The sequence below is a fragment of the Lissotriton helveticus genome, chromosome 2_1, assembly GCF_964261635.1.
Source record: "Lissotriton helveticus chromosome 2_1, aLisHel1.1, whole genome shotgun sequence".
NCBI lineage: Eukaryota > Metazoa > Chordata > Amphibia > Caudata > Salamandridae > Lissotriton > Lissotriton helveticus.
The window spans coordinates 6,954,965-6,970,240 of NC_136059.1; the positions used below are offsets into that span (position 1 = coordinate 6,954,965).

General features: G+C 38.6%; 1 protein-coding gene across 1 annotated transcript in view; it reads left to right on the top strand.

Moving 5' to 3' along the window:
• The first annotated feature begins 8,097 nt into the window (after window positions 1-8,097).
• LOC144819163 (uncharacterized) overlaps window positions 8,098-15,276 on the top strand; it is a 517,380-nt gene continuing 510,201 nt past the window's right edge. The window contains exon 1 of the mRNA XM_078677135.1: window positions 8,098-8,187. Within this exon, the coding sequence (XP_078533261.1) occupies window positions 8,098-8,187 (90 nt within the window). The remainder of the gene's footprint in view (window positions 8,188-15,276) is intronic.

Sequence of the window (15,276 nt, forward strand, 5' to 3'; positions counted from 1 at the left end):
ACCCAGGGATATACAGGATGGAGTGAATTGTCTGGCTCTCTGCAGGTTCTGTTACCCATAATCCCTTGCAAACCTCAAACTTTGTAAAAAAAACACATTTTCCTCACATTTCTGTAATGGAAAGTTGTGGAACCTGCATAAAGCGACAAATTTCCTACCACCCAACGTTTTCCCAGGTCTCCCCATAAAAATGGTACCTCACTCCTGTGGGTGGGTCAATTATCCGCGACAGGCAAGGGCCCAAAACGTATTGAGGAGACATCAAAACAACCTGGTTTTGCAAGGGGCTCATCTGGGTTTTTGGGGCCGAGCTGGGCGGCATCCTGGGAAACCTACAAAACCCACACATTTATGAAAACTAGACAGCCGGGGGAGTCCAGCGAGGTATGACTTGCGTGGATCCCCCAACGTTTTCCTACCCAGAACCCCCTGCAAACATCAGATTTAGCTGAAAAAACACATTTTCCTTATATTTTTGGGTGGAATCATCATGCCGCAACAAATGTCCTACCCCACAGCGTTGCTCTTAGTGTCCTTAGTAAAATGATACCTCACTTGTGTTGGTGTCCAATACAGATTTAGCTAAAAACTTCTTTTTTTTTTTATGTAGCGCTTAGAATTCTCAGCGCCATACACTTAATCCCTATGTTTTTGGCTCTTCCTTGTGACATGCACTTGCCCCACCCTCACAGTGAGGTATCATTTCACTCTGAACTGCAAAATAACTTACAAAACATTGCTTGTAACTTAAACAAAAACAATATACCTATCTTTTCATTTATATTTCCAACTCTTAGTTTGCACATGAGCCCTGCAAAACATAAACGATCCTCTAAATAAACAAAGCCAAATTCAAGAATGTGAACCTCAACAAACACATGTTGCAAGTAAGAAACAGCTTTAAAATATCCCAAACCGTAACCTTTAAAATGTATTAAAAAGTACCCCAACCTAAAGTACTAATATTATAAATGAAACATTAAACACTTTCAACTTAGCAGGGAAATACCCCATACCTGACGTACATCATGACTCAGTTAAACAGAAAGCTGAAGAGAAGAAACCGCATGTTAAAAAAAAGCATTTTTTTTATTGAAATGTAATAAATGAAAACAGATTTTGATCTATTAGTAAAGCATACAATGAAATGTTTAACACAAAATACTAAGGGCCTGATTCCAACTTTGTCGGTCCTACAATGGTGTCCCTAATGTATTGTCCACTATGGGACCACCAAAGACACTCTGCACCTGCCCGCCAGATTTGGAGTTTAATTCTGGTTCAAATCAGAGCCATTTAAAGCATTGACTGTCCCTTCCTGCGTGGTGTGGCATACATGCCACACCATGCAGGAACTTGGGGTGCATATCCGATGGGGCAATGAATGTGCCCCCCCACATATGTTTCACAGGCGCAGGAGCCCTTTGTTACTTCTTTGCCACCCTTTCCATGGTGGGCTCACCGAATCTATGACATAATATCGACAGACAGAATATCTAAATACAAACATATCTACACAAAAATATCGAAATCAAAAATATCGAAGTTATATCTACATAATGGTAAGTACAAAAATATCGAAAAAATAATATTGTTGTACAAAAATATCGAAATTAAAAATATCGTTTTTTTAAATGTATTAATAATAATTTAAAATTAATTTAAAAATACATATAATTTTACCAATATTAAATAAAAACATTAAAACATATTTAAAATATTATAACTAATACCTATACATTTAAAATAAATTTAAAATTGTACATATCCATTTATAAATATACTTACTCCACATATTACAACAGTAGAAAAAGCGTTGGATAGCGTAAGGGTTTAAATTACTATTCCCACTCCAGAGGGTGCAACAGTAGGCAAAGCGTTGGATAGCGTAGGGGTAAAAATTACTATTCCCACTCCAGAGAGTGCAACAGTAGGGAAAGCGTTGGATAGCGTAGGGGTTTAAATTAATATTCCCACTCCAGAGGGTGCAACAGTAGGGAAAGCGTTGGATAGCGTAGGGGTTTAAATTACTATTCCCACTCCAGAGGGTGCAACAGTAGGGAAAGCGTTGGATAGCGTAGGGGTAAAAATTACTATTCCCACTCCAGAGAGTGCAACAGTAGGGAAAGCGTTGGATAGCGTAGGGGTCAAAATTACTATTCCCACTCCAGAGGGTGCAACAGTAGGGAAAGCGTTGGATAGCGTAGGGGTAAAAATTACTATTCCCACTCCAGAGAGTGCAACAGTAGGGAAAGCGTTGGATAGCGTAGAGATAAAAATTACTATTCCCACTCCAGAGGGTGCAACAGTAGGGAAAGCGTTGGATAGCGTAGGGGTCAAAATTACTATTCCCACTCCAGAGGGTGCAACAGTAGGGCAAGCGTTGGATAGTTTAGGGGTAAAAATTATTATTCCCACTCCAGAGGGTGCAACAGTAGGGAAAGCGTTGGATAGCGTAGGGCTTAAAATTACTATTCCCACTCCAGAGGGTGCAACAGTAGGGAAAACGTTGGATAGCGTAGGGGTAAAAATAACTATTCCCACTCCAGAGGGTGCAACAGTAGGGAAAGCGTTGGATAGCGTAGGGGTAAAAATTACTATTCCAACTCCAGAGGGTGCAAAAGTAGGGAAAGCGTTGGATTGCGTAGGGTTTAAATTACTTCCCACACTACTCCCCCTGTAACACACAACACACTAAATATTATAAAAAAACACAATTAATAAAAGTTTAAATAAATCAATTAATAACAATAAATATTATTAAATTAATGTAAGTATAAATGAACTATTTAACACTTATTAATTACCAATTAATTAACAATAAATATCAATAAATAAATACAATCTCTTCAATTAATTACATGTAATTATATAACACCCTACTCCTCCAATAAACACACAACCCACTACACATAAATAAATGAAATCATTTAATCACTTAATAATTATTAATTACCAATGAATTATTAATTAACAATATCAAAAAATTATAAATTAAAAATATTAACACAATAACTCTAATTAATTTAATTTACTACTTAATATTATTTAATTACAAATTAATTAATAATTAACAATAACACTAAATTAAATATATTAGCACAATAAATCTAATTAATGTAATTAACTAATTAATATTAATTAATTACCAATTAATTATTAATTAACAATAACAATAAATTAAATATCTTAGCACATTAAATCTAATTAATTTAATTAACTAATTAATATTAATTAATTACCAATTAATTATTAATTAACAATAACACTAAATTATATATATTAGCACATTAAATCTAATTAATGTAATTAACTAATTAGTCTTAATTAATTACCAATTAATTATTAATTAAAAAATATTTAAAAATATATATTAATTAATTAATTATTATTAAATTGCTTCCCACCCTATTCCCCTATAAACCCACAACCCGCTCTAATACTAAAACACAAAATGTTAACAAAATTACTAATTTTCAAACATACATTTTTAAACATATTTAGCAAACATATAAACAACAAAATAAAATACATAACACTAAACAACAAAATTTCGATATTACTAACATACATACCTTAATCTCGATATTCTGTCTATCGATATTAGGGCACATCGATATACTATACCATCGATATTAAAACATCGATATTATTGTATATCGATATTTTAATTTCGATATTTTGTCTGACTACCGGCTCACCGCCACAAATGGGGTGGTGGAAAGCCATCTTATAATATGCTCAGCATAATATAACTCCTTGACTGATGCGTGACTGCCTGGATCTCCGGCAGATGCAGTAGTCCTGTGGCTGTCCAACCATCACACTTGAAATACTGCGGGCAGGCCACAGTGTGGTGTTGGTCGGACACCACCAAGAGTAAAGCAATCCAATGGACCACTGTACTCGTAATCAGGCACTAAATATATTTTGCTACGATTTTCAGATATATTGTCATTGAGAGACACATTTTATCACATCGCAGAAAAATAAGTAATTATTATCTCAAATGGGGTACACATGCAGCAAGGAGAGTGCAAGCAAGAAAAACATTAACTGGAAATGTACCAAATACTATCATAATGTTTGTTATGGGAGGTCAACAACTGCCTATGCCACAATTATTAATGTTACACATTTTCAATTATAAAAATATTCTGCCTTTTATATTTTGTATTATATAGTAGGCCCTTTTAAACTAAGGATTATCTGGAATGCATTCCAGGTGTAATCCTTATTTTAAAAAGGCCATGCTAATGCCAGTGTAATGACTTTCAAAGAGTCACAGTAATTCAAGTTCATGAGAACAAAATTGGTTGAAAATGTACAATTAGAACATAAAGCAGGATACAGAATATATCTAAGGTATAACCCTTACATTAGAGACATTTACATGGTACAATCATGTGACTGGCTAATATTATCAGAGGAGGCCAAGTATTCTTGCCATGGAATATTAAATTAACTAGGAGATTTACTAATTTATAGTTCAATGTGTCTTAGTAGGAGGAGAAAGCAACACAGCACCAAATCCACTTAGATATAGTGCTACAGCTCTGTCAGGCTGCGGAGACAGATTGTCGCAGCCGCAGGGTACTCTTCCCTCCGCTGGAACCAAGTCACATGGGGACTCCAGCATATTGTGCAATTGATTAAACCTAAACCTGGCCCATAAAACCCTGTCATGCTGTGATTGAACTAAACCCAAATACGTTTCCATCCCCTGCACAGTTTTTAAAAGCATAGACCCTCTAACAGAACGCTCTGGAGTTCTAAACCTTCTCTTTCCAAACAGAAGTTTTCCAAGAATAATCTTTTAACACTCGCCAATTCCTGGTTGGAGAGTGGGGTAGGGTTGATAAAAAGGTCTGTCCTAACTACAGAGAAGAAGGCCGTCTTAACATGCACAATCCCCTGTATGATAGATACGAACCCTGGATGGAATTTGCACAGTTGCACTACGTGAAGTGCAAAAAAGAAAACTCTGTTGCACTACACGGAGCTCCACAAGTGGCGGAGTTCGGTAGAAAAATGCCGTTTGTGGTGATTGCACAGTACCGGATCCTTGTCCGCACTGTGCAATTATTGCAAACAGCCCCATTCACAGTGCAAGCTTACCTATTCTGCCACTCAACTAGATCTTTTCTTGAGTAGCAGCTTTCTCAACGCGAGCGGGCAGTATCTTAACGCGAGCGGTAGCGAGCATATGCAACCACTCGCAATGAGAAACCTGACCCCCTTCGTTGAGAATTTTCCCCCTGCTAGGTTTATTTTCCACGCCCAACTAGATGTTGGTGATCGCAAACAAGGAAACATCTCGCCGGGAGGTGGATTTTCCTTTCACGTGCTTGCCAACTTTACGTTGGTGAATGCCAGCGAGGAAAAAACTACGCTCCGTGAGGTGGAGTTTTTCAGAACTCCGCGAGCTACGTGTAACACAGAGCGCGGGAAACTCCACAAACTCCGTGAGCAGAGTGAAGTTCACCACCCAGGTTTATTAGATACCCAATCAAACTCCAGGCAGTCCTCAAGAATCAAATGACTTAACTTCAGCTCTTCCCTGCACTAAATCTTGATCCAGCACAGTAAGCTTAGAGCTATGAAAATTTGCAACAAAATCACGATCCAGTTAATCATGCACAAAAAATGTTGCGGTTGCGTTAGGGATCTGGATCAACTTACGCAAGAAATTATTCTCCTTTATTTGAATCCGATCCAACTTAAATAACCCCCAGACCTCACTTCCATACCGCAGTTCTGCAATACACTTGGCCTAATAAATTTGTAAGAGATGCCTTGGTACCCTAGACCTAAGCCTATATGCAAAACTAGAAACCGCCCCCGTAGATTTTACCGTCTCTTATCTTTTGTCATTAATTATAGGTTTCCAACACTTAATAACATTAAATAAAATACCCAAATAGGTGAAGGCCTTGACTTTACTCAGGGTAAAATTGTATACCTTAAAGCTCTTAATTCTTGTTGCTTAGGGGCCCACTACCATTATGTGTGACTTTGAAAAGTTAGCCGACAAGTCCAACAGCCCCCCCAAAAAAATGTATTTGGCCAAAAACAGGTCCTATTCCTGTGCAGTCTGGGTTATCAATACCGGGTTGTCAGCATATAATAGGACAGGGCGAGATCTGTCCCCAATCTTAGCACAATCAGTTGAAACTGATAAAAGTGCATACTCCATTCCTTTTATATAAAAAGTGCACAGAAAGGGGCCAGTAAGCACCCATGCCAAACCCCACAAATTGTCCCAAATGATCAAGTGCACCTTGAAAAAATTGCACTGAGGCTGAGTTCATTGAGTGGAGATCAGCTAAAAGAGCAACAATATTGAGATCGACCCCCATCTTGCTTAGCAAAGCCCAGAGTTTCAAGCGGTTCACCCTATCAAAAGCGGGCATCAAGTCCATGAAAGCCAGGTATAAGAATTTAGGCCGAGCCACTGTATACTTATTAATAATTAAGTGGAGTTTCAAGCATTGGCCTGATGTCGAGCTACCCGCCTTCGAAGCCATATCACAATCTTCTTTTCATCTGCCCAGTCACACAGCCTATTTAGGATTGTTGTAGATGAATCTAGGACTCTATTTAATATTCCCGATTTATGCCCTTATGTGGTTATATCAAATCATATCCTTATATAGGCATAAGAATCATACCCATATTAAGTCATAGCCAATGCAGTCCAAATACGGCAAGGCTACTCCCATAGACTCCTAGAAAGCACAATGCGTTCTTAAACAAACCAAGCCTCCAGCAGCCCGGGAATTCCCCCTGCTTCTGTATTGATTTGTCCTAGAACTCCTGGAGTCCTGAAAGAACTGCGAGTTCTTAGTGAAGTCTTATGTCCAACCTTACGTCAAACTCGGCACCTTCCAGGTATAAATATACCAGCATCTGCCCTAGCAAAGCACACGGTGGTTTGGAGCAGATCGGCTATCTACTTGCCCGACGCCCTGCTGAAGCGAGTGCCGAAGGAAGCAGACCCTCCCATTGATGCACTGAGAGAGATGCTGTCTTTTCACCTGCCGAGAAATCCAGCTCCAGTGTTTCCCTGTCAACCTTGCGGGTTGCTGGGAGATCGAGTCCTGAGAGAGAGATACAAGACCTCCTTCATTCTATAACCAAGGTACAGAGCTGATTAGACCCTTGGAGAATTCTTGATTTAGATTCTTGGCAAAAACTATCTTAACTCAAACTACAACTCATTTACTCCTTCCCATGTACTAGGCTTAAGTTAGGTACACCGGGGTAGGCGTATCTTAGAAGCACCAGTTGAGTACGTTTAGTCAACTTTTATCATTGTATGTATTTTATCCATTTTAAGTATCTTATGGCTTAGAAACCATATACATGCTTTTACAGTATTATTTCTTAATACTCCTTTTACTGTACGCACTTTACTTTATGACAAGTATTGCAATTGTGGCAATTCACTTCTCTTGCATGAGAAAGAAGATTGCTCAATAAATAACCACGTTTATTGATAACGCCCGTCTCTCTATTTCTCTGCACTTCTGGTGAAACTAAGCATGCACGATTGACTGAGTGAAATAGCCATCTATTATTTCCGCAACTCTGGAGATATACTCCTTATTCTTGGGGGAGCAAAGTTGTCATGTATATGCGGTTGTCAGAAACGAATCCCTTCTTGTGAATTTGAGAAAGTTTCTAGTGACCTCTGAGCTAGTTGGCATTCATAATTAAGTCTAACATATTCAATAGAGACCTAGTCGACCTCAGTCCTACTTCTAAACTATCGTTTATGTTATTCCAATGCGCAGAGCCTATTGGGAATATAGGAACTACACTGCATGGCGCCCAACGTTTGGTAAGGCGATAATTTAACGCTAGATACTAGAGTAACTCAGTCTTGCTTTTCACACAGACCCCTTTTCCCGTAAAAAAATTCCAATAGACGTCTGGAGTGGGTGAAAGGTTAATATCCGTCAAAACTTAGTAGGAGGAAAATCCTATGTATTAGTTATTGGTTTAGTCAACGTTGAAGGATACAGTGTTCCAAAATATTGTGCACCTAATCTATGTTTCCTTGAAATGTGTTCTGCAAACTTTCTGTCAGCAAAAATGCCGGAAAGTAAAGACGAAAGGGAGAGAGCTAGAATAGCAGCTCAAGCGGTCTTAGAGGACACAGCTCTCCAACAAAATGACTCGGATGTAAATTCATCGGTGATGCACCGTTACATCGCAACTTTTACAACGGGAGTCTTTTACAACGGAACTTTTACAACGCAGGATCCATTACATCGGATGCCATTACAACGCATGGCATTACATAGCAGATGCTATTACAACGCATGACATTACATCGTAAGTATAGGTAAGTATTTACATTTTTTTTTATTTTATTAATATTAATTATAATTAAATATATTTATTTATGTTTTTTAATATTATTAATTTATTATTTATTATATTAATTAAAGTAATTTTTAAAATAAGTACAGGTGTACAGGGGTGTTTTTAGGTTTCAGGGTAGGGTTTGGGTTTTGGGGTACAGGGGTGTTTTTAGGTTTCAGGGTAGGGTTTGGGTTTTGGGGTACAGGGGTGTTTTTAGGTTTCAGGGTAGGGTTTGGGTTTTGGGGCACAGGGGTGTTTTTAGGTTTCAGGGTAGGGTTTGGGTTTTGGGGCACAGGGGTGTTTTTAGATTTCAGGGTAGGGTTTGGGTTTTGGGGTACAGGGGTGTTTTTAGGTTTCAGGGTAGGGTTTGGGTTTTGGGGTACAGGGGTGTTTTTAGGTTTCAGGGTAGGGTTTGGGTTTTGGGGTACAGGGGTGTTTTTAGGTTTCAGGGCAGGGTTAGGGTTTTGGGGTACAGGGGTATTTTTAGGTTTTAGGGTTGGGTTTGGGTTTTGGGGTATAGGGGTGTTTTAGGGTTCAGGGTTGGGTTTGTGCTTAGGGCTAATTAAATTATATTTACCATTTATAAATTAATTAAAATATATTTATTAAATTAAATTAATTATATTATATTAATTACATTTTTTAATTAAATTAATTAAATTAAATAAATTATTTTAATTAATTTAATTTAATTACAATTTTAAAAATATTTAAATTAAATTAATTTCATTATATTAATTAATTAAAATTAATTACAATTTTTATTAAAATTAAATTAAATAAATAGATTTAAATCTATTAAATTAAATTAATTACTATTTTAAAATGTATTTTAATTAAATTAATTAAATTAAATTAATTAAATTAACTTAATTACATTTTTTTTAAAAAGGTATACTTACCTATACTTACGATGTAATGCCATGCGTTGTAATAGCATCTGCTATGTAATGCCATGCGTTGTAATGGCATCCGATGTAATGGATCCTGCGTTGTAAAAATTCCGATGTAACGGAATGCGTTGTAAAAAACCGCGTTGTAGTGACACCAATCCAAATTCATCCTGGCAAATGTAAGGAAAACCATAACTATAAAACTTATAGAAAATGGAGTATCACCAAGAGGTGGTACTGTCATATTTGTGGTAGAGGCACATGAAGATCGGCAGACAGAGGTATTCTATTTATGGATAAATCTTCTAGCAGCAAATGCTGTGACACACGAGTTCCACTACTACAAAGCAGAGGAACCTCCAACGGAATACGTTCCTTTCGAGGACGTTGAAATTCCACTAACTTACCAGGAGCATGAGCTCTGGTTTAATGGCGCCCTAAAACATCAAAATCACATTACCAGGCTCGGTCCACTAGGTAGACCAGGAGCCACATGGCCGGTTCTAGCCATTTATACACCACATCCTGACATTGAAGGAATGTCAGACAGAGAACTCTTAGTTCAACTAAAACAATTAATTAAAATACATAGACAATTGGTCCAATATGTCATGCGGACTTTAACAGTCCAACCAGCAATAAAAATTCCACAGCACACCCCTCACCAGGGGAACACAAATAAAAGTACACCACAGACTTTACAATCAGTCATTGGCAAATTACCCGCAAAACGGGAACACATTCCGTTCTGGTTAGCTCAGAAAATTACTGAAATAGAGGCAGTATTCCCTGATAGTACACCTTATGAAAAACACAGAATTCTGACAATCTGTCTACCAATGGGGATCGCACCACATGTGGAAGACTGTGACACATGGGGAACAGTCCTTGCCTCAATATGCATAAAAACACGTGATGTTCCATCTATGGCTGTTATACCAGACGTACTAAGACAGATTCAAAATGAATTCGGTCCAGAGCCTGCTTTAAATCTAGGTATGAAATGACTGAAAGACTTTAAGCAAGTCTCGGCTATACTACTAACCAACATAAAAGGAGAATCAGCATCTGTGGCGATCTGCCAAAAATTGAAAGAGGCAGAAATAACAGAACAACCTTTTGAACTTGCCAGAATAATTGAAAAGTGCTATGAAGAACTAGATAGAGATAGTTTGGGTGGGAAACCACTAAAACCACAACTAACTGACAATCCTGAAAAAACCTTTATTAAGAATAATCTCAATACTGCAAAAAAGAAGTGGGAAGGTAATAAACAAATGATTTACAACAAAACAGGTATGTGGAGGGTCAAGGGGATATTTAATGACCTGTCTGCTCATACCCCTTAATACAATATATAACTATACAAAAAGAGCAGACCAGGTCAGGAGAATAGTGTGTAGCTGTACTAGCCAGGGTGCAATAAAGGGATGCGTGCAGGGACACGAGATGGTGAAGATCACTGACTATATGAATCCCATCAGACCACCTTGGTGGTGGAATTTGCGTCATGTGGGATGTTTATAGATCATTCCAAGACGCAACCGACCTATATAGTGCCGATGCAGAAATGGATGTCAAGAAGGTAGTCGTGATAGTCATCATAAAGTGATATTTGACTAAAGTGCAGTGCCTAAAGGAAGGTAGTGAGATAAAATCGACTACATCGGCGTTGTAAAGTATTCAAAACGCACTCGATGTGTCGAAGTTAAAAACACGCCGGGTAAAGTATTTACCCAAAGGCGCTGTAAAGAACGGTCGACATGTTTCAGCTCTAGGGGCTTTCCCCCAGCTTTCTTCAGGACCATAACAAAAAAGGCTACTACAACCCAGAATGCGATGTTAAATCCAAACCCAACTATGTACTGAAAAATGGGTACATATCTACCAGGAACCATCATAGTTGAATGTCCACTGGAAGGAAAGGAGATCATCTTCTTCCTAGAAAATAGAGTTTGATTTACAACAACACCATATGTCAAGCACGCATCTAGATATAAACACACAAGCCGCACAGGCAAAACACACTTGCATGAATAATTGACATTCTGCATTTTTAGAAAAAAGCTTAATAGCTCAAACAACATGAGGCATTTCCGCATGATGCTACTCACCCAGCCTTGTGTGGGTGAAGACCTCACCTCACCCGGCAACCGCTCGGGAGTGTGAGACCCCGCTCTATAGTGTAGATAAAAGGAAACAATGAGTACCAACCCTATAGCTTCCAAGCCAATTGCTCTACACAGAAACCCAACATAAGTGTGAAAGACCCCCTACTGCTCAAACCTCACAGACCTTACTTCAATGTGCATTGCACATGTGATGGACCCAGATATTATAATTCCATCAGACCCAAAAACATACTCAAGTGCAATCAAGTTAGTGCTACCAATAGGTTTTAAAGCATATATACCTATCAAACACGGTATATGTTCATGTGTGACCTAGCACTAGTAATTCCAAATTCCCATAATCCTGGATGATGCATTTGCCCAATGATATTAGACATCAAAGCCCTTAGTAATGACCTAAAGAAACATGGGCTGGGCGGGCCGTCATAACTAAACAGCGCAAGGTTCCTCAGCCTAACCCCAAGGCTCCACAAAACGAGATATCCATTTCCACTCTCATAAATTCAAGTTAACTGCAGCGAGACAAACAGGGGACTGACCTGTCCGTCGGTGACTCGGATAATGACCCGAGTGGGTCCATCACATGTGCAATGCACATTGAAGTAAGGTCTGTGAGGTTTGAGCAGTAGGGGGTCTTTCACACTTATGTTGGGTTTCTGTGTAGAGCAATTGGCTTGGAAGCTATAGGGTTGGTACTCATTGTTTCCTTTTATCTACACTATAGAGCGGGGTCTCACACTCCCGAGCGGTTGCCGGGTGAGGTGAGGTCTTCACCCACACAAGGCTGGGTGAGTAGCATCATGCGGAAATGCCTCATGTTGTTTGAACTATTAAGCTTATTTCTAAAAATGCAGAATGTCAATTATTCATGCAAGTGTGTTTTGCCTGTGCGGCTTGTGTGTTTATATCTAGATGCGTGCTTGACATATGGTGTTGTTGTAAATCAAACTCTATTTTCTAGGAAGAAGATGATCTCCTTTCCTTCCAGTGGACATTCAACTATGATGGTTCCTGGTAGATATGTACCCATTTTTCAGTACATAGTTGGGTTTGGATTTAACATCGCATTCTGGGTTGTAGTAGCCTTTTTTGTTATGGTCCTGAAGAAAGCTGGGGGAAAGCCCCTAGAGCTGAAACATGTCGACCGTTCTTTACAGCGCCTTTGGGTAAATACTTTACCCGGCGTGTTTTTAACTTCGACACATCGAGTGCGTTTTGAATACTTTACAACGCCGATGTAGTCGATTTTATCTCACTACCTTCCTTTAGGCACTGCACTTTAGTCAAATATCACTTTATGATGACTATCACGACTACCTTCTTGACATCCATTTCTGCATCGGCACTATATAGGTCGGTTGCGTCTTGGAATGATCTATAAACATCCCACATGACGCAAATTCCACCACCAAGGTGGTCTGATGGGATTCATATAGTCAGTGATCTTCACCATCTCGTGTCCCTGCACGCATCCCTTTATTGCACCCTGGCTAGTACAGCTACACACTATTCTCCTGACCTGGTCTGCTCTTTTTGTATAGTAATAAACAAATGATTCCCAGAGAAAAACAGTTTCAATCCAGAGGAAGGTCTCCTCAACAGAGAGATAGATCTCTAGAACGAGGGGACAAGTCTCCAGAACGGGATCCCTCTGAAAAAAGATACAGCCTTAGAAATAGGGACAATTTAAGAAAACCTGACAGATATCAAGATAATGATACACGTCCCTCTCGCTCTTTTCAGACTTCCTCACAGAAATCGGAAAGAAGTGGACGGTCAGAACACAAAGAAGAGCGCGTCAAGTCCAAAGACAAGACCCCTGCTCATCAAAGTAAAAAATTACAATTTCCCAAAAAGAAGGTAGCTAGCATTAAAATAAAACATGCAGAGGATTCTGAGGACACAACTCAAGAACGGAGAATGGTCCCAAACAATGCTAGACAGCGCAGCAGAAGTGTCCATAGCTCGCAAGATCCTGATGAATCTTCTGGAGACAGTGGACATGAATGAATACATTCAGGTGGAAACTGCAGATACCAGAGTTAGTGTACCCCATAAATTATATGAAATAACATTGCGTATAGAAGGGGACATAACTAGAAAAATAAGAACTCACTTTTGGGAGAATCTATCTAAAGGCTATGATATCCTTCTAGCTGAGAAAGACTGGCCACCGGAGTTTGTCAGGGAGTGCCCACATGGCGAAGAAATGATTATGCCTGCCTTCTCAAATCACATTCCAATTCATAAAAAATATACATATGCTAGAAAATGGACAGTGGCCCAAGCCCCTGCATTATATAAAAATCATGTAGGATGGGGTGAGGATTCTCCTCACCATAAAATCCAGTTAAAAAATCAACCTACTGCACAGAGGCAGTATCCTGTTAAGCAAGAAGCTAAAAAACAAGTCAGGGAGATCTTAGATCAACTTGAATACCAGGGGGTGATTGAAACATGCACCTCACAAATAAATAATCCTGTCTCTAAACCATATGATTCACATCGTCTAGTTTTGGATTACAGACACCTAAACTCTTGTTGCTCAACATTTGCAGTACGAAATTCACACAGTGCAGCACTAATGAATAACATTGTGCGCAAAAAAAATATAAAACGACATTAGATATTTCAAATGGTTTCTTCTGTCAAAACATTGCACCAGAAAGCAGGTATTTGACCGTTTTCTCCAGTATGGGGGCCCAGCGGCAATTTTGTCGTCTCCCCCAGGGATTCAAGAACAGCCCAGGATTATTTTCAGCCAGGGTAACAGAGTTGCTACAAATGTATGATGATGAGGCATTATCTTACGTCGATGACATCTATCTTACAGACGATGACCTGGAGACACACTTGAAAAGAGTGAACACCATTATACTTGGGTTTGCATCTGAAGGGTACAAATGCAACTTTAAAAAATCAAGAATTGCCCACCTCGCAGTCTTATTTTTAGGATATAAATTATCAAGTGAAGGCAAAAGCCTAGCAGAAAACTTCTTAGAGAAGTGTGCAGTACTCCAAGCTCCAAAAACACTGAAAAACTTACAATCAATTCTAGGTTTCCTGAATTTCGGAAGAACTTACATTCTAAACTAGGCAGAGAGGGTTAAACCTCTCTACGAATTAATAAAACCTGATTTCTAACCAATTAATTGGACACAGAAACACACACAATTTTACTATTAATACAAACAGACATGTTAACTAAACCAAAACTGCAACAAGCGCAAACGAACGCAACCTTGTAATCCAAGTCATCCCAGGAAGATGTGGATTTACGTACCTAACCTCTAATGAGGGAGAAACGGTACCAATAGCTTATAAATCACACTTGTACACACAAGCTGAAATGAAATTCAGTTCTACTGAAAAAATTCTGACTGCGGTCCAAACTGCTGTAGCAAAAGAAAGAGCCCTAGCCCAAGGGAAGAACATATCTGTTTTAACATCAGTATCAGCCCTTGAGGCAGTAACAAGACCAAGTATTCCAAATGCTATGACATTAGATCCAAAATGGATACAATGGGTTAATTCTCTTGCTGCAACGGACGTGATACACGCATTTAATCCCAAAATGAAAAAGCTAGAACATCTAGAATACAAACATGAATGTCCTCTGTCGATTGATATTCTGCCTCTCGAACATTACGCCTGTATAATCTACACAGACGCATATGCGCAACACTACGTTGTGGATGAATCTATGACAAAATATCGAGTACAAAAATATCGAAGTACAAAAATATCGAAACAAAAATATGGGGGACAATAATATCGGGATCCTATCTCTAACAAGGTAAGTACAAAAATATCGAAAAAAATATATCGATGTCAAAAATATCGTTTTTTTAAAAACATTGTTTTTTATTTATTTAAATAAA